Here is a 27,664-nt window from a genome sequence, read left to right as displayed (position 1 = left end):
ACTTAAACTGATGTTGAATATCTTTGGTGGCTAAAATACATTTTGTTGCTGACCCCCATCCGCAGCAGTACACTGCTTCGCTTTCATGTCAAACTCCAGCCTGTGCTGACTGACATCTACTATAAACGACCCCTCTTCAAAAATCACTTAAAGAAAGGAGATAACACCCAAAATATGTAGTGTACATACATTGTCTTCACTATTAACAACATCACTCTCCCAGCAACTGAAAAGTTTACACGAGGAAGCATTTTACAGTTTGTATCTGCAGCTGCATCCACCGAAAACATCCAAATGAAAATCAGCATCACCATAAACATGTGATCTGAGTTCCCTTCAGCTGGCAGAAGTGCTTTCAACTAAAACATCATTACATAATCATAGAAATAAATTACTCTCCGGGATATATCACTGAATCCCTCAGCATGTTAATTAAAGATTGATTTTTCCAGTAATAAAGGTTTTCTTAAATGAACAGTAGAAGTAAAAAAAAAAAAAAAAACAGCTACGTCATATGTTGTACAAAAAGAACTACAGTCATGATCTAAATAAAGTATTGATTGTAAACTGCTACAGCTATAAACAAACCAAATGCACCAGCTATGACACATGCAGTCATGTTCATTGTCAGTTGAGTGACATTTCAACTCCATATCAGACGTGTTGAAATGCTTTTATCTATTTTAAGAGGCTGGGAATTTGCTGCATTTACTCAAGCCCATAATAAAAGGGAAATATTCAATATTAAATCTGTCTTTTTAATCTTCCATAAGCTTCTGCAGCATCTTTTCTTCAGATACACATCCTAAAGCCATTCCTCATCATGTTTACCAGGCTAGTTTCTACTGTTTGAGTCCTCTTTAATCAGGCCAGAGCTCTACAGAAAGTGCCAGGAAGTGGTGATGGAAAATGAAGCCTTGTGAAGCATTTTCTTTATTTTCTAAACAAACTAGATGGCACTCTTGGTTTAGAGAAAAAGGCTTAAGGAATGAGATTTCTATGTGCTCTCAACACTTTGTGGATCAGAGAGAGCTATTTAGTGGGCTCAGAAAACAAAGAAAATGCTTCGCGAGGCTTCATTTGGCCATAACTACCAAGAAGGTTGAAACCTGGGGCCATATTCACAGACATTCTGAGGATCCTCTCAGAGAGCTCCTAACGCCTAAAGGCCTAAAGATTTCTAGCAAGGAGTCCAAGCTAATGATTAAGGAAAGGTCTCAGAGTAAGTCTGAACAGGCATGGGACAGAAACTTTAACCTGAGTGAGGAGGTGTGGTTGAACTCATTGCTAGGTGTGATGAATTCTTTTAAAGCAACATTATGCAACTTTTAGTTGATTGTTGAACCCTGAGCACATCGATGTGATTTCTTTCAAAAACATGAAAACTAGAAAGACGACATTTAACTATAGACGACCATACGATTGCCCCCCACACACCAGTCAAGTTGCACTTGCAGTTTACATCCATGTCTATGAAAATATAGCTTGTTCCCACACAGAAGATCTGCACGGTCATCAGCTTTAAGATTGTTCTTGAGTTTTCTTGAGTTACGGTCAAAAACATGTTTCTAAAGACTCTAATTAGTTTGTTCTTGGACGTTTGTGCCAAAGTTGAGGAAAGTTCCTCAAGGCCGTCTTCAGATATTGCATTTACGAAAATGAGACGAATGCAAGGTCATAGTGACCTTGACCTTTAAACACCAAATTCTAATTAGCTCATTGCTGAGTAAATGTTTGTGTCTACTCAAACATTTGTGACAAATTTCTAGAAATTTTTCTCAAAATGTTCTTTAGATATCATGTTTACATTAATGAGATGGACAAGGTTACAGCGACCTTTAAATTTGACCTGTGACCACAAAAATCTGATCACTTCATCCTTCGGTCCACGTCAGCTTTTGAAAATTCATTTGGAATTCCCTCAAGGCTTTCCACACATTGCAAGAAATATGTAAAAATATGTATATGAAAATTACTTGTCAAAACACCTAGGGGAAAAAGAAAAAAGCTAGGGAAAAAGCTATACTGATTATTGTCATTACAGGTAAGTCTTGATTGCCTTGTTTGTTCTTTTTTTATACTCATATTTAGACATTTTTTAAATAATATCTTTGGTTGCTTACTGCCTTCTTCGCATGTATTTGAAAGAAATCATGCCAATTTACTCAGGTTTCAAAGGGTTACAGGCTAAGACACTGTCAGTAAGTGTTATCATTATCAGGATCTACTCTTAACTTTAAGGTTTAATTCTTCGGAAACATCACTTTTCTAAGGATTTTCTTAACATGTATTCAACAACTCTTTGTAATAGAGTTTTGTGAATTCAGCCGCAGACGCTTCTGTCAGAGGCCACAGTGAGCAGGTTTACACTGCAGCCAAAGGCACCGTTAACAGGGCTGCTTCACCAATAAGGCCAATTTATAGTCATCATATTTGTTATAACTTCATGAAAAGACTTCATTCAAAGTCATTGTTTCAGCCTGAAAAAACATCTTTTCTCTGAAAGAGGAGCTGTGAGGAGGAGGACTGGCTCTGGCTGTCACAGCAAATACAACACACAGCATAAATGTTGAACACCATGGATTAATATTACAAAAAATACATTTTTCCTATGGAGGTTTATATGAGTGGGAATATGGATGCCATCATTACAATAGATGGAACTGGAGCTTGAGGCCGATGATGGAATGTGTGGAGCGTTTAAGAGAGGACGCAGCCCGTGTCCTTCTGAGGCTTCAGATCTGGCTCCTTCACTGGTTTCACCTCCTCCTCCTTGGCTTTTGCCTGCAGGCAAAGCAACACATGTGAGACACACTTCGGCTATTCATCAGCTTCTTTTGGATAAAGACTTGATGACAGGGTTCCATGATTTTGAGGCACATTTCAAGACCACATATTCTCTGAAAAAAACCCCACTATTTTTCGGTTCTTTTTCATTACTTTATGGTAGCTTTTTAAAATTAAAAAAAAATCTAAAAAATAAAGGTTTAGAGGTTTAAAATGTAATATTTTAATATAACCTAGGGGTCGTTCTTTAATTATGAGGGCAGGGGGTGGTGCCGTACAACTTTAAATGCCTGTATTTTGTGTTTATTTTACCACTGACTTTTAAAGAAAAACACGCCCGCCAAAGCCATGTTATTTTCAAAAGATGTTGGCTATATTTTTGTTTTTTACTTTTTGGCGTTGAAAGAAAAACAATGACTTAAAAAGAAAAAAATGTTCCTTTTGCTAACTTTTGTCACTTTTGTCACCTGCCAACTAATGCAGCTGAAACAAACATTAAATGGAAACTGGTAAACAATGAAAAACCTTCTTTATTTCGGTGATTTGTCAATAAAATTAATGTTTTTTGAAGAAGACATTTTGGCAATAATTTTTCTTTTTCTTTACCTCAAGTTTTTGGCAATTTTGGCAAGAAATGTTACTTTTGGCAATTTTTGAAGAAAACAAGCCCTCCATAAATGACAGCATTTATCACAGCCGGAAACTGTAAAAACGGATATTAACATCAGACTTTCCCATGGTCATCGAACACATCATGTGTTATTATACAGGTTCAGGAAACATAATTCCGTGATTCTTCCAAAACTTTCCAGGTATATTTAGTTTCCAAAACTTTTTCAAACCTGGAAATTGCTATTAGCGTCTTTAATGACTTTTCCAGGTTTTTCATGACTGTAGGAACCCTGTAATGTGGTGTTTGTGTGTGCTGTGTTGTGTGTTTTTTGCGGTAAAGCGTGGCGAGCTGCTGTACCTTGTCATTTTTGGCTCCCTTGGTCAGATCGAAGGTGGCGTAGACTTCAGCGGTGCACTGCTCACTGAGAGGCGGCAGCTCAAAGGGGATTGGCTCAGCCAAGCCGTAACTGGCCTTCAGCTCCAGCTGGGGCGCCTCAGCTGGAACCTTGTGGAAGTATCTGAGGAAATGCGTCCAAAGTTATATTAGAAACACTTAAGAGTCCTTGATTATGATCGGCTGAGAAGTGTTCTGCGGACGGGGCTACAGCAAAACATTTTAGCCACCTGAAAAAAGAATCAGTATCAGTTTAAGTGTACACTTTATTTGAATATTCTCTCCTCTTCAGCTTCAGCAACAGCTGATGGAGGCAGCGGTAGAGCAGCAGCTCCGCTGTTCAGTGGAGTAAAATGTTTTTTCTCAGTGGAGTCTGGTGTTATAATGGCTCTCCGTCAGTAAGGACTGTATTACAGCAAGCTACAGCTTGAAGACTGACTTTTTTTAGTTGGTTTCAAACTAATCGATTAAGGCAGAGTTTGCTTAGCGCAGTTTGATTACATGTAGCCTGTGTGACGCGGCAGTTTTCTACCCCAAAGTTATTGCAAACAAGCAGTGTGGTTCAGTCCACATCAGATGTTGTCTAAGTCCGGACTCCCGAGTGGATGGCGTGTCAGTCCAGCCCGCTCCTCATATTAGGAAAGCAATAATACAATTTAATGAGGTGTGTTTCCTACTTTTTTTAAAAAAATCATACTTATCAATAAGTGGTTAGTTTTGTGTAGTATAGTATATAGTAGAGATCCCTGCAGCAATCCTGGTCCAAGTCTTAAATGTAATCGTTCCCCTGTTTGAAGTTGTCATGGAAACGCTGACAGTCGCCGAGCGTATGACATGTTAGCAATCACATGTCAGAGTTCAAGGGTCGTCTAACATTCGTCCATTCAAATTAGCAAGTTAGTTAACAGCTGAAGGGCGTTCACGTTCTGTCCTGTGGGCGCGAGGAAGGAAGACTACAGCGTCTTCTGTCAGCGTACATAACGTCACCAATGCGTTGAGGATGCCCCTATCCAAATGTGCAAAGAGTAGAAAAGCTGACCAAGAAAAACGATCCAAAGACCAGTGGACAGAAATATGCGCTCATTTTGCCCAAATCCAGCACAAAGCCCATGCATTTGATGTGCAGACAGTTTGAGTTGTGAAGATTGGAAATACTAAACGTCACTGTGACACAAAGCACAGACAGTTCAAACAGCAGTATCCTCAGAATACAGAGGTGAGGACAACAAAACTCAAAACCTTCCTATGAATCAACTAACTATTTGTTTGTGAGATCTGTGACGCAGCAGAGAGCTGCTGAACCTCTCTGTGAGAGGCTGGCTGCTCTGTAGTAAGTCCTTTTCTCATGCATAAGTGGTCAAACAGTGGCATCAGAATGCCTTAAACTTAAATGTATATTGCTTGTAAGTTATAAGCAAGTTTAAAAAAAGTAATTTGCTTATCACCAATCATTCCAGACCTTTGCTGTTGGAATAGAAATCAGGTTCAGACCTTTGAATACTAAGTTTTAGAATCTCTGGTCTATATGTTTGTGCAGCTGAAAAGTGTGTAAACCTCTGAGATGATAGAAAATGTTCCGTGCACAGTGAATAGTTCTGAAATGCTTTGTCCAGTTTATATAGTGCGTCTGTCCTGCATGACTCACATGAAGCCGTTTTCTCTCTGGCACTTCTGCAGCGTGTTTTTGATGAGGCCGCCCAGTTTGAGGAAGAACAGCTGCTCTGACGGTTTGGCCGTGGTGCCAGGTCCTTTGGTCTGACGGTACTCTTTACACAACGCCTCGGCGCGGGAGTAACCTAAACAGAGAAGGTTAGTGCGTAAGAAATCCAGGCAGTAAAGCAAAGGAAGTTAAGACGTTCCTCATTTCATAATGAGACACTGCTGCAACACACAGGAAACAAACAAACACACAGAAAGCAAACACAAAGGAAACAAACACACAGGAAACAAACAAACACACAGCAAACACACAGAAAGCAAACACAAAGGAAACAAACACACAGGAAACAAACAAACACACAGAAAGCAAACACAAAGGAAACAAACACACAGGAAACAAACAAACACACAGGAAACAAACAGACACACAGGAAACAAACACACAAAAACAAACACACAGGAAGCAAACACACACACAAACACACAAGGGCAAACAAACACAAACAGGAAACAAAAACAAACACACAAACAGAGAAACAAACACACAAACACACGGAAAACAAACACAGGAAACAAACACATAAACAGGAAACAAACACAGGAAACACAGGAAACAAAACACAGGAAACAAACACACAAGAGGCAAACACACAGGAAGCAAAACACACAGGAAGCAAACAACAGGAAGCAAACACAGGAAACAAACACACAGGAAACAAACACACACAAACAAACACAGGAAACAAACACACAGGAAGCAAACACACAGGAAGCAAACACAGGAAACAAACACACAGGAGGCAAACACACAGGAAGCAAACACACAGGAAGCAAACACAGGAAACAAACACACAGGAAGCAAACATACAGGAAGCAAACACCACACAGGAAACAAACACACAATGAAGCAAACACACAGGAAGCAAACAAAACACAGGAAACAAACACACAGGAAGCAAACAAACACACAGGAAAAACAAAACACACAGGAAGCAAACACAGGAAACAAACACACAGCAAACAAACAAACAAAACACACAGGAAACAAACACACAGGAAACAAACACATGCAAACACACAGGAAACAAAAACACACAGGAAACAAACACACAGGAAGCAAACACACAGGAAGCAAACACACAGGAAGCAAACACACAGGAAGCAAACACACAGGAAACAAACACACACACACAGGAAGCAAACACAAAGCAAACACACAAAACAAACAGGAAGCAAACACACAGGAAACAAACACACAAAACACAAACACACAGGAAGCAAACAACAGGAAGCAAACACACAGGAAACAAACAAACACATGAAACAAACAGGAAACAAACACACAGGAAACAAACAAACACATGAAACAAAACAGGAAACAAACACACAGGAAACAAAAAAACACACAGGAAACAAACACGCACACACACACACAGAGGACACCGCTGCACTCACACTTTTCTGCCTCCTGCAGAGATCGTATAGCCTCTCCACACTTGTCACTAGCCAGCAGTGTCTGTCCATGGTAGCAGTAGGCCTGGAACACAGTGACGGAGTTGAGTCAGGAGCCTGGTTAGTCTTTTCTGTTGTGTCTTTATAAAGAAGAGTAGTTTGCATCCAAGGCTTCTTTACACAAACGGAGGCAGAGTGAAGTGCTTTAGGATGTGCGTGAACTTACATAAGCCATGTAAAAGTGCTGCTTCAGCTGAAGGTACTTCCTCCATTTGTTGCTGCACTCCGGCTCCAGAGTGTTCAGTGTGTGGTCTGTGGACACAAATCCTGACCGTTAACAGCCTGTTAGAGAAGTGTTACGCCTTAAGCACTCTCCTAGTGACCAAATACCAGCCACATTATCACTATAGCTGTCACATGGGCTGTTTGAGTGGCCTCTAAAGGGCCTGTTATTACATTTAAAGCATGTTATTGAGAGGGGTCAATTAGCACAAATTGTTTGCAAATATACACAGACATAGAAATTAATGGTAACTATACAAATACAGTGAGAAATAATTAATGCTTATACACAACTAGTACAGACACCACTCTCTCAGGATTAAAAAAATAATAATAAAAAACTTAAAATTATAAACAAATAAATACTCTACATACTAAAATAATGTGTAAAAACAATATTCATCTGCAAAATCACTGCAACACGCAGGACTGTGAGAAAACTGTCAATGTGCCCTTTATTTTTTTGGCCCTACCATATCATATTGCTGTTGGTTGTGTGTACCACCATTTCAAAATGTGGCATCATTTTATGGGTTTTAATGTAGTGCAGTGCAAGTTGTGTATAATGCTTTTCTTGCTATTAGCTCTGAGGAATCACCTTAAAGTAAGGAAGTTTTAAGGTTTTCACTTACTTTTTTAAAAGCCACTCAGAATTGAGTTTATACAAATTTTATAATAACCAAAATTAAAGATGGACAATTTCATTTTGCTGGTGTTTATTAAAGCATAAAACCTGACTTTTGAAAGGATATTATCCTAAAAGTATCTTTTTTAGTTTTTACCAACAGCAGTGTGAAATATCTGGCATTACTGGCTGATTTTCTAGGCAATTTTGTGTTTTTCAGTCTGCATCTGCAATCATCATGTTTTCCCATCATGAGTTTCAGAAAATCAATTATTACTGAACAAAAAAAAATGTTTACAATTATTTTGAGATTTTTCAATACAACGTAAGAACAAAAGATTCATAAAATCCTACATCCCATAACTGAAAAATTTTAAGACTTTTGAAAGGTTAATTTAATTACACATAATACCAATTAAGGCCTTATTTTTAGATTAATGAATTCAATGCCTTTGAAGACTTTTGCGGGATCTGCAGGGACCCTGGTAATACTGTCATGGTGTCCTTTGTTAAAGAAGAAAAAACAATGTATCTCCATGTTAAGCACTTATTATATGCAGCGCACGTGAAATGCATTTCTACAGACTCATGCTTCACAGTCGAGCTTGACTTTAGATGTCTGCAGTATTTGCTGGATGTGTTTTTGATGAGGGTCCCTCCATGAAAGCTTCCATTACAGTACTTTACACAAAACTAATACAAAGTAACAAAAATGATGGCCAAATGGTTTTATTAACACAGACATTTAAAAAATCCCAAGTGGTAAAATACTGACCAGCCTTTTGATAGAAGTTTGCTGTCTCAAATGCCAGCGCTGCGATGAGCGTGGCGTTGTGCTTCAGTTCAATCGCTCTGGCAATTGTCACTGTAAAAAAAAAAAAAAGGAAGGAACAGACTGTAAAGAACTAAATACATTTTGATGTAATTAGGAATTATTATTATTATTTATCTGCGGTCACTAGTCTAGAAACCCTGTTTATAATAGATCTGTAGCTAATCAAAAAACTACACCTCTGCAGCCCAGCGATGTGCAGCTCAAACAGGATGAGTTGAAAAAAGTCAGAAGAAAATCAGATGTAAACACAAAGTCAGAAATGCGCCTGACACACACTGCCTGCTGCATTCTTCTGGCTCATGAGTGTAGGTGTATGTAGCTTTCTGGTGTCTGCAGCAGAACTGCAGCTTGGAGCAGCTGTACCTTCTTGTGCCTCCGCCTGGCACTGGATGATATACGCATCGATGGCTCTGGGCTCCAGGTCTCGGCCCTTCTCAGCCGGGGTGATGAGACGAGGGATGTGAACCTCCTGTGAATGAGTGAATTGAGCGAGTTCAGTGAAATGTACTTCATTAACCCTTAAGGGCCCGCTTTAATATTACACATACTCATATCGCTCTTTCAAACTCAAGATGTAAAAAATACTATACATTAATATGATTTTCTACTTTAATTGCGTTCATTTTTTTAACCAGCATCAGTCCTAATCATGAATTTCAATTATTCATTAATTTTCAGAATTTTAAACCTGTAAAGGCCAGGATTTTGTCATAACTTAAAAAAAAAATTTTTTAATGTTATTATTATTATTATTATTATTATTATTATTATTATTATTATTATCGCAGCCTGGGATATGTCAATGATTAGCAGCAACACTGATTGTGACTGCACCTCGTAGAAATAGCATGTTTTTCCTCCATATGCCAAATATGGTCAAAATGACCTCATCAGGTAGAAAATAGTTAAAATAGTTTTTATGCTTTGATAGCTGTGGGATCAAAAATTGAGCATTTTTTGCACTTAACAGCATTAATGTAACTATTTAGTTTCCACAGTGTATTTTTAGACTTATTGTAGGAGCACCAAAACATCTGGGTCCCACAGCTCCACAGTAACATGGAGGAGCCTGTTTGGGGTTCTCACCTTGAGGGTTTTGAATATACCAGCAGCAACTTTCAGGCTCCGGTGAACATCTTTTGCTTCAGCCTCCGTTACGCTAGTGAGCAGGAAAACATGACGTGACAAGTTTACTATAGTCACAAAACAATGTAAAGTTTTAAGGATTAATAAATATCCGACTGATTTAACATAATTAAATTCAACAGTACAGATAAAAAGGCTCATACTTCTCCTTCCCTGCTAGTCTGGAGGCAAACTTGGTGTACCAGAGGGCTACATTGAAGGCCATGGAGACCAGCTCAAAGACTGCATCCTGCTGGGCACTGGAGCAGAGCACAGAGTCACAGACGGTCATACACACAAGTCAACAATGCCTCTACAAGACACCGCTCGCTGGAGCTGGAGGTTCTGAGGAGTAATGACTATGATAAAAAAAAAACATCTAAGGGCTTTATCTTAACGGTTTGATATCTGCACAAATTGAAGAGGGCAACAAGCAGCTTAGTAAGAAATTGCCCCCGAAATAGCAAGAAATTACTAAAAAGTTAAAAGAAAATTACCTGAAAATAATTTAAAAAAGAGAGGAGGGAAAAAAGTATCCATGCCCACATGCTAGAGACTGTATATATTTATATCATTTCTTCTGTAGCATAGTTTTAAGTTTTTTCCTATGTTTTTCCCCATTTTTTGTTAATATCTAATAATCACCCCCAGATAATTTTGAGATCATTTCCCTGACACTATTTTATTTTTTTTACAAGTTGCTCATTATGGCTTTTTTCCCATGTTTTTGAAAGACATAAAACCATTTTTTCAGGTTTCAGAGTGTTAATGAAAGACGTCTTAACGCAGCACAAGAAAACTGATGTTGATCTAAGTGTTTGAGAGTGTGTGTGTGTGAGTGTGTGTGTGTGTGTGTGTGTGTGTGTGTGTGAAAAAGGGGGTGTTAATAAGTATTCTGATTGGTCTGATGGGTATTCTGGTGTTGTTTTTCTTATATTTACTTTTTATGCAACTGTTTTATCTGGCATGTTCACAGAAGTATCTAAACCAAAAGTAAGAAAAGTTGTTGCTAGTTTCAGACTGACAATGTTATCATACCTCGCCCACGTTGTGTAAAAAGCGAATGCATTTTTGCCCATCTGTGCACTCTGGGGTGTGCGAGTGTCACAGGGTGAGGCGGTATGTGTGTGTGAGGGAAAAGGATGTGTGGTGTGGCCCTGGTGGCGGCGCTGTATGGTTGTGTGTTTTTGGCAGGGTTTATAATTTAAACCGGCGCGGTGTTTTCCGCCTCCCTCCGGACAGCCAATGAGGAAATGCAGCACAGGTATGCAGGACGTGCGCGTGCTCAGAGGAGAGCAGAGTGGTGTGGTGGAACGGAGCAGCTCAGACTTGGTCTGTGCAGACGCTGAGAGGACAATGAGAAGACGCCAGCCTAAGGCTGGGTCGAGAGTCCGGTGCTGAAGAACCCGCGTGGACTGTGGGGGCGCGACTGAGGAACACAGGCTGGACGCACACGCACACCGCCACAGCTGACCGCTGCACAGAGGGACACGCTGCCTGGAAAAGCAGAAGTCGAGTGCACGCTTCACTCTTCCTCCAGTTAAGTCCCTCTGTTATATTTTGATGGTCTTGGATGTCAAATCGCAAGATTGACATCCAAGACCGGAGTGGCCAGAGTCCTGACAGTAACACATCAGAGAGATTGATAACTGAATAAGTTAGAGTAAGAGTTGTGTTTTTGATTGTTTTGTAAGTTTTTAGTGACCAGTTCTGCCCAGAATACCGAGAGAGGTGGTTATTGGCCACCTGAAAACACTGTGCACTCTTGAATTTGCCGCTCCTTAAAGCTGCAGCCCATCCTGACTATTCCACAGCCATAAACCCTAAATCCCATGCTCCCGATGAGACTGGAGGTGTTGAGAGTGTGTGTGTGTGTGTGTGTGTTTTTGTACCTTGGCGTGTTTCCCTGTAAAGTGTCAGTCCACTTGAAGTTCTGGATGAACCTCATCTTGTTCTCTTGTGTAGTTCCATCCAAGGATATGATAAAGCCTGTTGGATCATAACCAACATTTTAGAGAAAAAAAGAAGCAGTCTGTTTGGCAAAAAAAAAAAAACAATGAATGCAATCATAAAACAAACATTATTTACTACAACAAACAATTCAAGTATGACAATTAATTTTTCAATCAATATTTTTAGGCCTTGATCTTGCTCAATAAATGTACAAATGTTTTACACAAATTTATTTAAAATTCAGCCTGTCGCATTTGGTATCTTGGGCAAATTTGAGATCTCTACCAGAATTAGGATAAAGTTCTGCTGATTTGAATAATGTTTCAAAGCAATGAGGAATGAAAGAAAAAATGACCCAAAAACTTAGTCAGAAGCAAAAAAAACATTACCTGAAAATTAGCTTCAAAAAACATTTAAATAAATACATTGAAAAAATAAAAAAAAAAGAAAAGAAAATGACTTGGGAAAAGTTCTTAAATTGTTTAATTAAAATAATTCTGTAACATCATCTCAAGTATTTAATTATGGTATTCATACATGTAGTTTATCTCCCATGATATTTTTCCTCATAGCTATATAAAAATCATCCTCTTTTTTCTTGCAGTTAATGCAATGAAGGACTTGTAACAGTGTCTGTCATGTAGAACCCCCGATGTATTTTTTTTTCCTTTTCATTAATTATTTTATATTTGTATTTGTTGTTGCTGCATATGTGTTCTTATTTATTTTTGTATACATGTACAGCCACATACATGTATACAAAAACAAAATATAGCACACAGCCACGTGTGCTATACTTTTCCAGTAGTTTAAACACAGCTTGTCACCATGTATGTATATATTTAAAAGAAATTGCAGCATTTTTGTAAACATTCATACATATTCTTTATTTACAGTATATCGTTTTTTTGTATATTGTTGAGAACATATTAAAAAAACACATTGAAAGTAAGTTATTTGCAATTCATGATGGCACCAGTTAGCTCCGGGTTCAAAGGTCTCAGTACTTGTGAAAGGAGTCTGAAAACAGCACAAGAGTAGTGATGTTGCTCCAGATATCAAAGGGTTACGGGGTTAATACCAGGGTTGGAAACTAGCACTTAGCCACCAGAGAACACTGGTAAAATATGCAGCTAGCTGCTAGATTTGCTTCACTCACCACCCAAAAAACACAATGGTTTTAGGTTCCACCAGCCATGTCGGCAGATGGATCAAAAGGTTAATTTCCAACCCTGGTAGCAACCTCACCAATCAGAGGAAAGATAAATTGCAAACACACCTTGGAGGAGGGAGAAGTATGCATCTGTGGCATTTTTCATGATCTCAGGGTTACAGGTGACATCGGTGAACATCTCCAGCAGTCTGGCCCTGGTTGTCCTCAGGTCACTGAATGTGTCAAACAAACAGCGATCGATGCTCAATAGTCATAGCTTTTGTTTTATATGCTAAAGATATGCTGATCATTACAGTATTCAGAGATTATACACAATTTATTACAGCCAAAATTATTAAAATTTACAGATCTTGTGGAAATTCAAACTGCACAAATAATGTTAAGGCTAAAGATAACCTGGGACAGGGATGGAGAGGGGGTTTGACATTCACCATGTATTTATTTGGTTATTTAATATTCATTTTCTTTCTAGTGTATCCTATAAACTATAAGATATTGTATATATTTTAAGGTAAGGAGATCACAGTGATAGAAATCCAATTAGACAGCAGTATGTCATAGAATAGTGCATTGTCATTTGGGTATGGGCAACAACACAACAATCTTTCTGACCCTGATCAGGGTCATACAGTCACAGTGCAGTTTGATAACGGTGTTTCCAGTGTAATAAATGGAGATAAGACATACTTGCATATCTTGTTGGCAGCGGGGCTCCCTGCCACTCCGTAGAAATTAAAGGACACAGGAGCTGTAGCCTTCAGGGGGTTTCTGTGGAACCAGTGAGCCATCCTGTGCCGAGGACACACCTACAAACGGTGGACAATACACCATGACCAGCACTTAATGCACACCGTGTGATTCTTATCACAACTGTAATTTGTAGTTTAATATATTATATAGTATATCATAGTAAAATGTTTAATAAGCAGGCGGCATTAGCTACATTAGCTTGCATGTCATCTTGGCTAACGTCACATATAGTGAACCGCTAGAAGTCGCTAGCCGCCTCGTTAGCTCTTTCACGGGGCACTGTTTGCTTCTTTACCAAAGTTAGCTTTCTGTCATGTAGAAATATAATCCCCTGGTGTTTATTTGGGCTGTTATGAATGTTGTTTTTAACAGTTATTTGTCCGTCCGTTGTGGACAAAAGTCCATTACGTAAGCTTCGGAGAGCAACAGCTAACGGCTAACACTGGCTACATCTGAACGTAAACATGATTAATTACATTGACGTGACAACTCGCCTATTACACTGCTAAAAACAATGGAAGAAGCTATTTTAACATTTGATACGTTTTACTGTTTACCTATCGTTCCGGCGCTGGAGATTTGATGATCCGTATGGAAAGTCTGACAGACAGACAACAAGTTACTTCCGGAAATAAACACCGAGTAGAAGCTGACCAATGGAAACACGCGTTTTAGTCACGTGACGTGTGTCCAGGAAATATCTCCGATCTGCGATCAGCTCGGATCAGCTCGGCTTTTGATCAGTGATCAATGGATCAGAGGGCCGTAAACACGGGCGAGTTGACAATTTTTAAAAAACAGCTGTCAGGCAAATCACTGTAATCCTGTGTGCAGCTGATGTTGTGTCTCACCGGTTCTCTCGGTGAATACTTATCTGAAGGGGCTTGTTTTGTCATCTTTATGTCATAATTATGAAATTATAAAAATATATATTCCCCAGCTTTTTTTTCTGGGCAGGTTGGCTTGAAGGCAATATGTGATTAACTGTAAAAAAAAAAAAAAAAGGAAAAAGTAATAAAAAAAAAAAGAAGAAAAAAAAAAAAAAGAAGAACCTTAGCGACTTTAAAGATAAAAAAGGAAATGACCTTAATAAATTGCTTGATCTGTATAATTCTGTAGCATGATTTTTAAATATGATTATTATAATGGCCCTTTTGTGTAGCTTTTTTCTTTTTTTCCCTAGCTTTTTAAAAGTCATTTTTAAATCTAATTTCTTGCAATTTGTGGACATATCAAAACACAAACAAGTAAAAAAAAGAAAAAACTGTGAAATTACCTGGGGAAAGGGCTTAAAAATTAGAATCCTAATTATGTAAAGTAATTTTTAATATGTGATTATGATCATTTAAATACATTTTCCCCCAGCTTTTTTCTTTTTTCTTATTGGCTTTTTCCCTAGGTTTTTTTTTTTTAATGTCTTAATTTTTCTGCAGTCTGTAGAAAATGTCTTGCCACTTGCTCATTGCCTTTGGTTAAAACACCTGAGAAAGACACCTGAAAGCAACACAAGAAAGGTGATGTTACTCCAGGTTTCAAATGGTTTAAATAAGGCGTCAATAGATTTTTATTTTTTTCAACAAATAAAGAGACAAACAGTTACAGTTCAGCCTTTTATTTTTTTCCTATTTGGCAAGTATTAGGTGAACAATGAACAGCCATTTCAAGTGATTATCAGAAAGAAAACAAGCAACAACAACAAAAAAGTTGGTCTCATTCTCAACACCCGTACATCTCATTGACCGAGGAATCCAACCCACATACACACATCAGTGACAGTCATTTTTACAAAGTCTGTATGAGGCCATGTTCATTAAGAATTGATTGTGCTTTTCAACATACAACAGAATATTATTTATTTCATTATCACATTCATTTTATATTTCTTCAGTCGAAATCTCCATCAGGCTCACTGAGGTGCATCAGTATTCGGATTACATCATCCGTCTAAAGTCAACATCAGCTGTTATCAGCAACATGCCAAAGTGATGCAATTATTTTACCTCATTGTACAAAGACTTTTGCCACACTGACATTCCATTTTTCCTTAATATCTAATGAAGACACAAGCAAAAGTAGAAATCGCGTGAACTATACATGCCCAAACATCAGTACAAATAAGTAGCACTCATTAGTTGGTCATAAACAACGTTACAAGTACATCTTTAAAAATCTCTCAAAACAAGTTAAGGCACAAAGCAACAATCAAAAGGCACTTTTGGTCAGCTTTAAGGCAATATTGTGTTAATTGGCTCAATTTGGGATGTTACTTAAAAAAAAAAGAAAAAAAAGGACTATCTATTGAGTAAATGCCAGAAAAGGGACACCTTTTTTATAAAATCCAAATTCAATTCAGTCTGTTCTCATTGGATATTATATCCCAAAATTCATCCCAAAAAAGAAGGTGCAAATATAAAAATTCAGAATGACGGATGGTGATCGCAAAACTACAGATCTTCAACAAGACTCCAAAAGGTCACTTTTCACCCTCAGAAAGCAAATAGAGTCACAACTACAAGACCAGAAAAAAATCAATATTAAGCCTGTTCCCTTGTTGCGACCAGGGGTCAACAGAGTGGGGAGTGGAAAAAAATGATCACAGGTGTCAGCTGACCTCACTTCAAAAAGAAAAGAGCCCAGCTTCTAACAGGAAGAGAGTGAAGGTTACGTCCAGTCACACAAATTCCATTATGTGCAGAAAAACCTTTGGCATTAAAGGGAGAGTTGAGATTTTTTGCAGTGGGCTTGTACGAGGTATATATCCATAGGTCAGTGTATTAGTTACTAGCAGTGGGGAAACAAAAATTATTCAGTACAGCATAGGATTGCCATATTGTTTTTCAGGGCAAAAAATACTCAAAATACAAAGTAGAACTCTATTGCTTGTTCAGTCCAATAGATACAATTTGCTGCAATAACAATGACTGAAGAGGGATGAACAGACTGAAAACTCTTATAGACTCTTAACAGAAAAAAGTGTCTCTGGGAGACATACTTTGCTGCTGAAAAAAAGAGAATAAATTGCAATACTCAACATAACGCAACACATTTAAAATACTGATAATATTGTCTTAACCCATATCAACTTGACCCACTGGCTTCAATTCTTTCAAGAACATGAAGAATGGAATGAGCAACTTAAGAAATATCCTGGAAATTACCAAGTAATCAGAAAAGAAAAATTAACAAAAACTTGACTTGGAAAAGATGCTTAACAATTACAATTTTTTGTAACATATTTAAGAATATGTAATTATGGTAATTATGAAAATAGTTATACTTATAGAAAAAAATCCCCAGCTCTTTTTTCTTTTTCCCTTGACATTTCTCTTGCTTTTTTACCGAGACATTTCCCTATCTTTTTTGAAATCTACCAATTTCTTGCAATTAGCATAACATTTATTATGTTATTACGTAACATCTAAAAGTATCTCACTGCCCTTTTCTTCAATTTGTTTTTAAAGAAGTCAATTTATCGCAATACTTAGCATACTGCAATACATTTAAAATCCTGTATTTGTATTGTGACTTAATCCATTGGTCCAATTTCTTTCAAAAATATAGAAAAAAAGACAATGATCAACTTAAGAAGAAATATCCCAAAATTAATAAGTAATGAGTAAAAGAAAAAAAAAAAGAGTACAAGACAATTACCAGAATTTAGCAAAAAAGAAAAAGAAAAAACTAAAATAAAGTGCTAATATTAATAATAATCATTTTCTTTAACATAATTTAGAATATGTAATTTTGGTAATTCTAATCATAGCTTTAGTTATTTATTTTCCCAAGCTTTTTTCTTACCTACCTTTCTTTTCTTTTTCTTAACCTACCAACCAACCGATCTCACTGCCTTTTTCCTCGTGTTTTTGAAAGAACTCAAACTGATTTGCTCAGCATTCAAACGTTTTAACACTTGTGAAAGGCGTTTGAAAGCAGCACAAGAAAAGTGATGTCGATAGGTTTCAAAAGATTAAGTATAAGTTATTATATCTTTATAGTGGGGCCTCTGGTGATTTACACCACTATGAACTACAGTAGATGGCAGTCTCACCCTCAGTTTGGAGAAGCAGGCAGGAATACAGCCACCAATATAAGCAATGTACTGCCATAGACGGGGCTGCAGCTCTATGCATTTTTGCCACCTAAAAATATGAATATCACAGACTATGGGTGACCACCTCATACAACCCCACTACAAAATTTCTGCATTAAGGCCAACAGTCAACAACACAAAATAAACTACTTTCCCATTATAATTCAGATTGTCATACACATTTTGACTGAACCTGTAAGTCTGCGCGGTACATGAGCCCTTTTGGTGTTGCACTTAAACGTACCGTATAAAAGCAAATGTAAAAAGCATTGAAGGTTCATAAAAGCAATGCAAGACATTCATCACACACTGAGCATTCTGTGAATACACATCCTGTGCAATGTTCTCCAAGAAATAGGTTTCCAAAATAAAAATTGCAAATTAATATGTGTACATGCACACTCTAATATAGTCTACTCTCATTTCCCATCACTGTACAATAAATCTAATCTACTGTTTTGGCTTGTAAGACACCCAGAGATAAACAGACCTGCGTACATGGCATTGATCGGCGTGACTGAGCTTGCATTATACACACACTGTAAAAATAACTATTTGTTTTCACTTAATAAAGAAGTGTCTGAAGTGACTGAAATTTTAAGTTGACTTTAAGAAGAAACACTGAGGTTATTTGTAATGATTCAACTTGCCTTCTCAAATTCAGACAACTTAAAAATTAAGGCAGCCCAAACACTAACTTTTTAAAGTTAAAAACATTTTTTTTACAGTGCAACACAAATATTAACCCTTAAAACTTGAGCAAATCGGCTTGATTTCTTTCCTTGATAAAAAGGTAATGAGCAACTTAATAAGAAATGATTCAAAAATTTGCAAGATTTGGTAAAACGTTAAAAACGGTAAAAAAATATCTGAAAATGAGCTAAAAAAAGAAAATCCCCAAAAACAAGTAATAAACAAAACAGAAAAAAAGTTTGTACAAGATTTGAATAATTCTGTAAAATAATTTAACATTAACAATTACAATCATCCCTTTCTGGACAGTTCCCCTAGCCTTTAAAAAAAATCTAAATCTACTAATTTCCTGCAATTTTTAGAGCTTCTTTTTTCCTAAATTGCTCATTGCTATGTTTCCCGTGTTTCTGAAAGAAATAAAACCTTGCACAGGTTTTAGACATGTAAATACTTCTGAAACATGTTTGAATGCAGCACAAAGAGTGATGTCATTCCAGGTTTCCAAGGGTTAAGAAAGTCTTTGGCAACTGTGCAGCTTTGGTGATTAAAAATATGTAAAACAAGTCTAGATGTGTGACTGCAGCGTTCTTGGATGATTTAGTCCTGTTTTTTGAAAGACCTTGCTGGTGGAGAAAGTTAGCGCAATCCAAGCGAAAACCACTGCTGCTTCTGAAACCCTGAAATGTTGCATGTGAATGGCACATCTGCAGAACGACATTTTCCTCACTGCACGCTGTTAAAAGAAACTAACTGTTTTAGCTTAAAAAAGCTAGTGTCTGCGAAGCCTTATAATTTTACGTTGACTGAATTTGAGATTTTCTTTTTAAAATGATTCAAATTATTTTCTCGAAATCAGCCAAATTTAACAAAAAATGAAGGGAGCCCTTGAAGGGAACTTTTAAAGGTTTAAACTTTTCTTTCTCTCTTTTTACGATGTATTCTGAAATCCACTGTAAAAAAAACTTAATTTTTGTTTTTACTTTAAAAAAAGAGTTTTCAGACCTCCTTATAATTTTAAGTTGACTGAATTTGAGAGGACAAGTTAAGGTGATTTTGTAATGATTCAACCTGTCTTCTCAAATTAAAGTCAACAAGAAATTTAAGGCAGACCCAAAACTCAAGTTTTTAAGTTAAAAGAAAGTTTTTTTTACAGTGTAGAGAAAAGTTCAAAGACGTGTGGCGTAGTTATTGCATAGAAAATGGTCTCGAACATCCCCCCACCCTCCATTCTTCATGTGCGCCTTGTGCTCCACTGCCTCCGCACCGCTGAGGACGAGAGATGGAGGAAAGAGGGCGTCCTTGGCCGTCTGCAGGCTCTCCTCCACCTTCTGTGAGGCCCACTCCGGCCTGCAGTTCTCCTTCTGGTGAAGGCCGCAGTCTCCCGTGTGGAGAACCCTGGAGCCCTGCGCCACCAGCACCTTGATGGGCTTCGATATGCAGGTTCCTGACAGGTGCTGCAGAGTCCAGTCCCAGTTGTAGTCGTCATAGGTGCAGAATTCGTTGTTGCAGCCCATCAGTTTGTAGTACATCTCCCTGGAGACGGCCATGCCTATGTTGTGTTTGGTGGACATCCACCCAGTGGTCAGCACCTTATTGGACAGTCTGGTGAAATCAGTAAGGCCATTGTGGTTCCCCAAAGCCAGCATGTCACAATCAGAGCAGCTGATCTTTCTGAACTCAATCATGGATTTATAGAAATGGAAAAAATCAGGTAGGATGTAGTTGTCCTCCTCCAGAAAGATGACAAAGCCGCTATAGCCCTGCATGGCCTGAACCCGCTCCCACACAAAGTGCAGCTTCCACCACCAGTGGTGTTTGGTTTGTGTGATGAAGGCCTCCCTGTAGTGTCCATACGAGTCCGGGTGTTCTGCATTGATGCATCCTGTTTTGAGAGCGTTGTCCTTGGATATATCTCGAGGGCAATCCTGTGGATCCTTCCCAGGAAACTCGTTGGGGTACAGCTGAGTGCTAAAGGGGAAATAAATCTGCAGCACTTTGCAGAAAGTTATCCCTTGCACAATGGTGCTCATTTCCTCTGAAAAATAGTCATGACTGAAGATGAGAAGGAAGCTGTGGACCTCTGCAGCTCTCTCCAGGGACTTGATGAGCAGTCGGAGGTACTCAGGCCTGTTGTGGACCTGCACAACCAGCACCAGAGCAGGCTCCCCTGGAAACTTGTCTGCATTTAGAACACACTGCTTGTAATTGGCGCTGTAAACAGACTGAGTCAGCTCTTGAATAGAAGCAAAGTTCAATTTCACCATGTCAGCTTCAACAGGACGCACGTTCACCTGAGAGACGTCATTAGGTCCAGCTGCGTCCTCATCAGGGACTAATAACACACGTGTTAAAGACAGCAGCGTCACCACGACCAAGGAAACACCCAACAGTGCGAGCACATTCCTTTTGAGCAGCCGAAACCTCATTTTCTTCAAGTAAAAACACACGTAGGAAGACAACAGCTTTCAGTCACCTTATCGCGCGAGCCTTCATGGTAAAGTCGTGTGCAACAGCGTGTCGTCGCGCCACGAAACTTGTTGTTTCCAGTCCAACGTCGCGTGACGCGTGTCGCGTGTCTTAAACCAAGTGACAAGCGTTTCTTGATGGCTGCTTTTCGTGTTACCGTGCGTCCACATAAAAGCCGTGACTTTCGGCCAACACTGGCAGCAGCCGCTTGTTTTCACCACCTGAAGAAGAAGGAGAACAAAGCGAGCGGAGTAAGTGCGCTTTTCATGCATGTTGTGTGTTAATGTGGCGGTGAAAAGAAACTAACTTGCCGCGGTAAGATTAGTTTGACTTACCCGATCTAGGTGCGCTGTGTCAACACGCTCACACCAGGAAGAGGATGATGGGACTATGATACATCTTGGCTACAACTTATTGACTGCTGACGTGTACAAGCCAGCCAACGGGGCCAGACTGAGCTGCTGCTCAGCGAATCACTGTCCCACCTAAAGCTGTGTAACACGAGAAGCACATGGAAATTAGTCACATTTCAATAGTAACAAGCAGGAAAATCACTTCCACAAAGTGATTACGTTCACTGCAACAACACTGCAACAATGTTTGTCTTGTATGGAAGTTTGGAGGTTATTAGTAAGTGTAGCCTGTAACCTTCAGTGCAGTTCCAGCGCATTTGATCCCACCTATAGCTGTGTAATAGTATGTGAAGTACATGCAAATCAGGCACCGTTTGAATATATATATATATATGTGTGTGTGTGTGTGTGTGTGTGTGTGTGTGTGTGTGGATATACATGTAGATAGATAGATATAATCACAACCTTACCTCACTACCAACTAAACTGTAAAACAATGTATTTAAACTTACACAGAGATGTAAAAATACAATTTCTGAGAATAAAGAAATGGGGCAGATGTTTGTCCATTTACCTATGCAATATATAGTAACACATTTTAACAATTAATAAATAACTACAGTGGTCCACATAAAGATTCATTATGTGTGAATTGACATTGTAAGACAGGACCTCAGGTTTATTGTAGGAAGATTTGTGACACCCAGGCTTTATGACATTATGGGAGAGTTAATTTCAACAGACAAAGCAGTCAGCTTAACGAATAGAATAGATCAGAAACCGGGACTTTTGACAGAGTCTGGTGGTGAAAACTTTCTCTTCTGAAATGTTGCTGACTCATAATAATAAGCTCTCCGAAAACATACAAAAATACAGTAAATACGAATGCAGAGTACAGACAGAAGGCTCCATCAGTGTCTAAAGTTGAGCATAAATGAGCCTTAAGGTAACGAAACCTATTCTTATTTTCAGGTGATTATACACTAAACAAAAGATAATAAAAAACACATAACTTGAGTCATCCCATTGCTGAACAAGCAGTATGCTTCAGCACTGCAGTGTCCTGTTTAAGTCTCGCACTGTCCCAGTGTCTGACACCAGTATCTCGAGTTGCATCCTCTGTTGTAAGTTCCCCTTCAATCAGGACTATCAAGTTTTCCACTCTTGTAGTTTCAGGTATGACCCCCCTTTGTTATGTGTTTGGGTGAGATTTCTAACAACAAAATAGATTCCAATACAACCAGTCAAACCTGAACCTAAAGGCTGCCCCTGAGAGCTAAGCACTTCCTGTTCAAAGGGGTGCAACATCCATTAAAAAAATAAACATTAAAAATCATATGTTATTTCATGGTGGTACCCTAAGAAATACATTTGCAAAAAAAGGGTATAATCAGTTGCGATTTTTCATATAAAAACATTACAGACTAAAATATGTCAACAAAATGCATCAATTTATTATTATTTTTGTAGTATAAAGTTTGTTTTAATTACAATACTTCCAGTAAAATAACAAATCTTAAAATAAAAGTGAGTCAGTAAAACAAACAAAATTAAATAAACACAAAACAATCAAGTCACAAAATCTAGATAAATTAGGTGGTTAAAAAGTGTAAATCAAGTTTATTGTGCCTAAATGGCTTAATACAAATGCCTATTGTAAGATAAAGCACATATAATTCAGTCTAAAAAGGAAACTGGTGATCACTGTTACATTATTATCACCTCAACCGAGCGGTCACACCTGTTTTCCCCAGAAAATAAAGATATACACTGTCACATTTGTGCCATTAATATAAAATAACAATAGCCATTAATAATATAAAAATATACTCTTACAAGGTGGAGAACATGAAATATGGTGAGAATTTTTTATGACTTCAAACTTTCAATGTCACTTTAAGACTTACTAAAACTCTTAATTGTAATGCCATAAGGGTCATTCCATAACTTTTTAAATTATGAATGTTTGAAGGTTGGCCCTCTGAGCTAAATGTCAGCATGTTTCTGACTCTCTGTATGTGTCTTCTAAAACTCATCAATCACTCATTTTTCACTGTTGAAATTTGTCCTGAACATCCAGAGTTTTCATTTAAATAGCTGTCGATGAATGCTTACAGTCATCAAATTAATATCAGGAAGTCAAGACTGAAGAATCTGTCATTTTCAGAAATTCAGATTTCCACTAGTTTTCACTTTCTTGCAACCAAAGTGGTAGTATAAATATAGATAGTTCCATCACATGTAGAAGATATTTCATCCTGCGTAAAATACAGAGTATTTTCACCATTTCCAATTTCCTTGAAGCTTGTTCATGGGAAAGTATATGTATATGCAGTGCATATGTGTATATATATATATATATTCCATATATATATATATATATATATATATAATAATAGACAGAGAGAGAGAGATTGTAAAGATATAATACCACTCCATCAGTAATTACTATACTATACTTCACATGTTTTTTTCCAAGAAAATCCATAAAAAACAATGTTGTACTAGTACTCCTTCATCAGTTATTACTATACAATACTTAGCTGAAGTGGGAGGTCTGAGGTGAGTTGGCACAGGGTGTAAAGTCTATATGGAGGAAGCTTTGTTTGTGAGATTCCCTCAGTCTTGTGTGCCTTTGTCTATGCCCACTGAGATAGTTTAAAGTAATAATTGATTTGATTTCCTCTATCACATGTCTGTCACTTGACACAGGCTGTGAATGGGTAGTTTGAACACAACAGTTAACACACACATCAGTGTGGCATTTCTCTATTTTGCGAGAATGCAAAAGTGGGCTGTTGTTAGTTTAGACATTTTTTCTTTATTTCCCCCTCAGGCTGTCATGTTCCACTGCTGCTTCATGAAGAGCTGCCTCCTTCAGTCTGTAGTTGCTGAGGCTGCTGGACCACTTCCTCCAGATAACACAAACAGAGCGGCTGTGTGAGATAAACTGTCACACTGCCTGGAATAATTCCACATTCAAATCATGCAGCCTGAGAGCAGAGAGCATCTCTGCTTACAGCAAACGCTGCAGGAGCAAACCGTGACACATCAATATTTTCATGATTTTATCATGGAGATTCTGACAGCAGTGCTGCCTCATACATGTGTATCAGACAGGCCTCTTTGTTTGGAGAAGCTGGAAATTCAACGTGTTTGAGAATGTAAGTTTGACTTATAATACAGGGTATTACAGATAGGAAGAATTTTTATTGCACTTATGTTTTTATTGTGAGGTGTTAGGGCCGTATCCCATCCGTCAATGTAGCCTTGATGTACAGCTGGGCAAGTTTGACAAAAAAAATAGAAAGGTATCACACTGACCACCTCATTATCAGTTTTTTCCATGTTTTTATTTACACACATAATCGAGTTTCAGATGAACAAGTTATCTGTTTTCATCATTTTGGTTTTGGAAACAAATATTGAAAAAAACAAGTTTTTTTTTTTATTTTTGGTTTTACTTTGAAAAATGAATGAACGAATGATACAAAGATTCTGACCCTGCTGGGTCTGGTTGGTGTACTTTTTGGTCTTTGAATTTTCCTTTCAGAAACAGAAATGAAAACAAAAAGCAAATAGTTTCTTAATTTTCAAAATCCAAATATGAAAAAAACAGCCATTTTGATTTTTTCCATTCAGAAATGAATTATAAAAATAGAACTGCCACTTAATTTTTTTTTTATCCTATCAAAAAAAAGCAAACAAACACAAAAAAACAAGGATGATTTTTTCATTTTCTGAAACTGAAGTTCTCATAATAATAATAGTAATAATTATAGTAATAATAATAGTAATGATAATATCAATTGTTGGATTCATGGGCACCAAAGTTTTTCGTCTTTGTTTTCTTAATATTTTATTTCTTATTTACTTTAATTTCTGACCACAAAAACAAAAACGGTGTGTTATAAATATTTAATTTTTAGTATTAAATAAAAATGTTTTTTTCATATCTGTTTATGAAAGGAAAATCAAAGACCAAAAATTAAAAATGAGTCAATAGAGGTTTTTTATATAAATTGCAATTTTCAGTGCAATTCTATCCTGAGCTGGTACTGAGGTCTCCCTGTGGTCGCTCAGCAAAGGGTTAAACCATGTGTTGATGCTTATCGGAACACATTCTTATGTCCAAACCACCCATTAATACACCTGGATGCTTTTTGTGGTCAGAGGGGCAGCAGGCCATCCCAGCATGCACTAGTTAAAAAGCAGAAGTCACTTGTAGGTGACACTTTTTTTTTTCGGTCCCACTGTTTCCTCTTAATTTCCTGAAAAAGGAAGTGACATAACTATAAATTCTTCCGAGGTTTTCACGGAGGAATTATGATACTAATTATAGAGGAAAACGACACATTGTTCAGTTGGTAGACTTCCTGTGGAGTCACTGTGGTCCAGGGTCCACCATGTAAACTGCATCGTACCCGCCTGACATCCAGCCCTCCGTCTCTCTGCATTTCCTGTCTGTCCTTTGATAACATACTATCAGGTGAAGGCAACATTTCCTCCAAGAGTCTATCCTCAAAGGAGCGCACTTTTTAATTCCAAATAATCAAATCTTTTTAATCATAAGGCTCCACTTTCTACACTGTTAAAAGATGCTGTTTAACTTAAAAAAGCGAATGTCCGGGATGCATTAAGATTTTAAGTTGAATTAATCTGAGGAGACAAGTTGAATCATTACGAAATGGCCTTCAACTTATCTTCTCAAATTCAGTCAACTTAAATTTTTAAGTTAGCCCGAACACTAGCATTTTTTAAGTTTTTAAAAATGTGTTTAGTTTGCATTTATTATTATTACTATGACGCATACAGCATTAGAGTCTGTGGGACCTTAACCAATGAGAGAGTAGAGTCAATAAAACACAATGCCTCCGTTTCTTCCAGCAACAATTTTGTGAAAAAAGTAAAAACAAATCTCAAGTTGTCTCAAGAACAATACTTATAATAACTGCAGAAAATGCTAAGAGTTATAGTTCCTGCTTGTTGATATATCAAAGACTTTGCTACTGACAGGAAGAGAGATTCAAACTGCTCCATGATTTTAAAAAAACATGGTAACAAAGGCAATGGCCGGCTTGGTAAGAAATGTCACACAAATTGCAAGAAATTGGTAGATTTCAAATAGAAAAATAAATAAGAAAAGTTGGGAAAATGTCAAGGCAAAAAAGCTAGGGAAATGTTTTGGGATGAAGACAAAAGCGAGGGATTTCTTAAAATTATTTTTAAAAAATAATTTTCTAATTTTCAGATAATTTTCCTGTACTTTTTAAAAAAACTATTTACTTGTTAATTTTGGGAAATTTCTTCTCAAGTTGCTCATTGTCTTCTTCCTTTATTTTTGACAGAAATTGCCAGTGGGTCAAGTCACAACGCAATATTATTGGCATTTTTAATGTGTTTGGATATGCTGAGTATTGTGAGGTTAAGAAATGCTCAACAAATTGCAAGAAATTAGTAGACTGAGAAAACTATTTTTTTTGAAAAAGCTTGGAAGAGAGAGAAAAGAGCTAGGGGGCAAAACTATAGCAATGATTATTATAATTACATGTTTAAAAATATGTTAATCCAAATTATTATATTTTTCAAGCCCTTTTTGCCAGGTCTTCTTTGTCTGTTGTTTTTTTTTTTAAACCTTGTCTTTATTTTATTTTATTATATTTATTTGACACATTTTCAAGTTTGTTTGTTTTTTAAACAAATTTCTTGCATATTTTTTAAATCATCATGAAATCATCAAATTTGCTCAGGTTTGAAAGGGTTAATGATATCCAGACAGTCCAGTCCCACATCCGCTGGGCTTCCTCGTGTCCTGGAGGCAGCCTCATGTGTAGCATCAGCAGCCCCCTGAGTCTCAGCCAGGAAAACTTTCCACTGCTCTTTGCCTTCCACCAAGATGCATAAAAAACTTTATAGCAGAATGTAAACACGCCTCCACTTCATCTCATTCTAACTACTGCTGTATGGTTTTGTGCAGGAAGAAGCTTTCAGTCCTCTGTGGCCCACACGATGGAGGAGTGCTGCTGAGACTCTGCTGTAAGTGAGCCTAAACACACACACACACACACACACACACACACACACACACACACACACACACACACACAGAGCCATCCACGGGCACTAAGTACATACTCTGTTACAAGTAAAAGTCCTGCACTGATAAATATCCTGCTGTTTTGTTTATCTGCATGTGTTGTGGGATTCCTCTGTGTTTGGGTCTTTCATTCTGTTTTTGCTTTCTGTCAAAGCACTTTGTTGTTATTGTTATTATTATTATTATTATGATGATGATGATGATTATGATGATGACGATGATGATGAAGATGATGATGACGATGATGATGATGATGATTATTATTATTATTATTATTATTACTATTACTGAAAATGTTAAGTTTAAGTAAAAAGAAG

The 27,664-nt window shown here is 37.5% G+C and overlaps 2 protein-coding genes and 1 long non-coding RNA gene across 3 annotated transcripts in view; 1 reads left to right on the top strand and 2 right to left on the bottom strand.

The window, feature by feature from the left end:
- Positions 1–2,432: 2,432 nt before the first annotated feature.
- On the bottom strand, positions 2,433–14,285 carry brox (BRO1 domain and CAAX motif containing). Its single transcript, XM_042503056.1, has 13 exons — positions 14,206–14,285; positions 13,586–13,704; positions 13,004–13,110; positions 11,664–11,760; positions 9,936–10,031; positions 9,733–9,805; positions 9,010–9,115; positions 8,587–8,676; positions 7,131–7,216; positions 6,908–6,989; positions 5,439–5,589; positions 3,758–3,917; positions 2,433–2,784 (listed from the first exon to the last, which is right to left on the bottom strand). Exons 2-13 carry the CDS (start codon positions 13,684–13,686, stop codon positions 2,701–2,703), a joined length of 1,233 nt encoding a protein of 410 aa, XP_042358990.1. The 5' UTR covers positions 13,687–13,704; positions 14,206–14,285; the 3' UTR covers positions 2,433–2,700.
- Positions 14,286–19,489: 5,204 nt separating this feature from the next.
- LOC121955204 (alpha-1,6-mannosyl-glycoprotein 2-beta-N-acetylglucosaminyltransferase) lies at positions 19,490–21,308 on the bottom strand. Its single transcript, XM_042503054.1, has 2 exons — positions 21,233–21,308; positions 19,490–21,118 (listed from the first exon to the last, which is right to left on the bottom strand). The coding sequence occupies exon 2, from the start codon at positions 20,855–20,857 to the stop codon at positions 19,598–19,600; it is 1,260 nt and encodes a 419-aa protein (XP_042358988.1). The 5' UTR covers positions 20,858–21,118; positions 21,233–21,308; the 3' UTR covers positions 19,490–19,597.
- LOC121955207 overlaps positions 21,103–27,664 on the top strand; it is a 66,287-nt gene continuing 59,725 nt past the window's right edge. The window contains exons 1-2 of the long non-coding RNA XR_006106615.1: positions 21,103–21,148; positions 27,228–27,286. This is a non-coding gene — a long non-coding RNA (uncharacterized LOC121955207). The remainder of the gene's footprint in view (positions 21,149–27,227; positions 27,287–27,664) is intronic.

Source organism: Plectropomus leopardus, chromosome 16 (genome assembly GCF_008729295.1).
Source record: "Plectropomus leopardus isolate mb chromosome 16, YSFRI_Pleo_2.0, whole genome shotgun sequence".
Taxonomy (NCBI): Eukaryota; Metazoa; Chordata; class Actinopteri; order Perciformes; family Serranidae; genus Plectropomus; species Plectropomus leopardus.
This window is presented reverse-complemented; position numbering and strand designations above follow the sequence as displayed.

Coding starts and splice junctions, on each gene's coding strand:
- LOC121955204 (XM_042503054.1), bottom strand. CDS start 20,857: ATGAGGTTTCGGCTGCTCAAAAGGAATGTGCTCGCACTGTTGGGTGTT.
- brox (XM_042503056.1), bottom strand. CDS start 13,686: ATGGCTCACTGGTTCCACAGAAACCCCCTGAAGGCTACAGCTCCTGTG. Junction 13,111..13,585: donor GCTGCCAACAAGATATGCAA/GTATGTCTTATC, acceptor TGACACATTCAG/TGACCTGAGGACAACCAGGG. Junction 5,590..6,907: donor TCTGCAGGAGGCAGAAAAGT/GTGAGTGCAGCG, acceptor TTCTCTGTTTAG/GTTACTCCCGCGCCGAGGCG.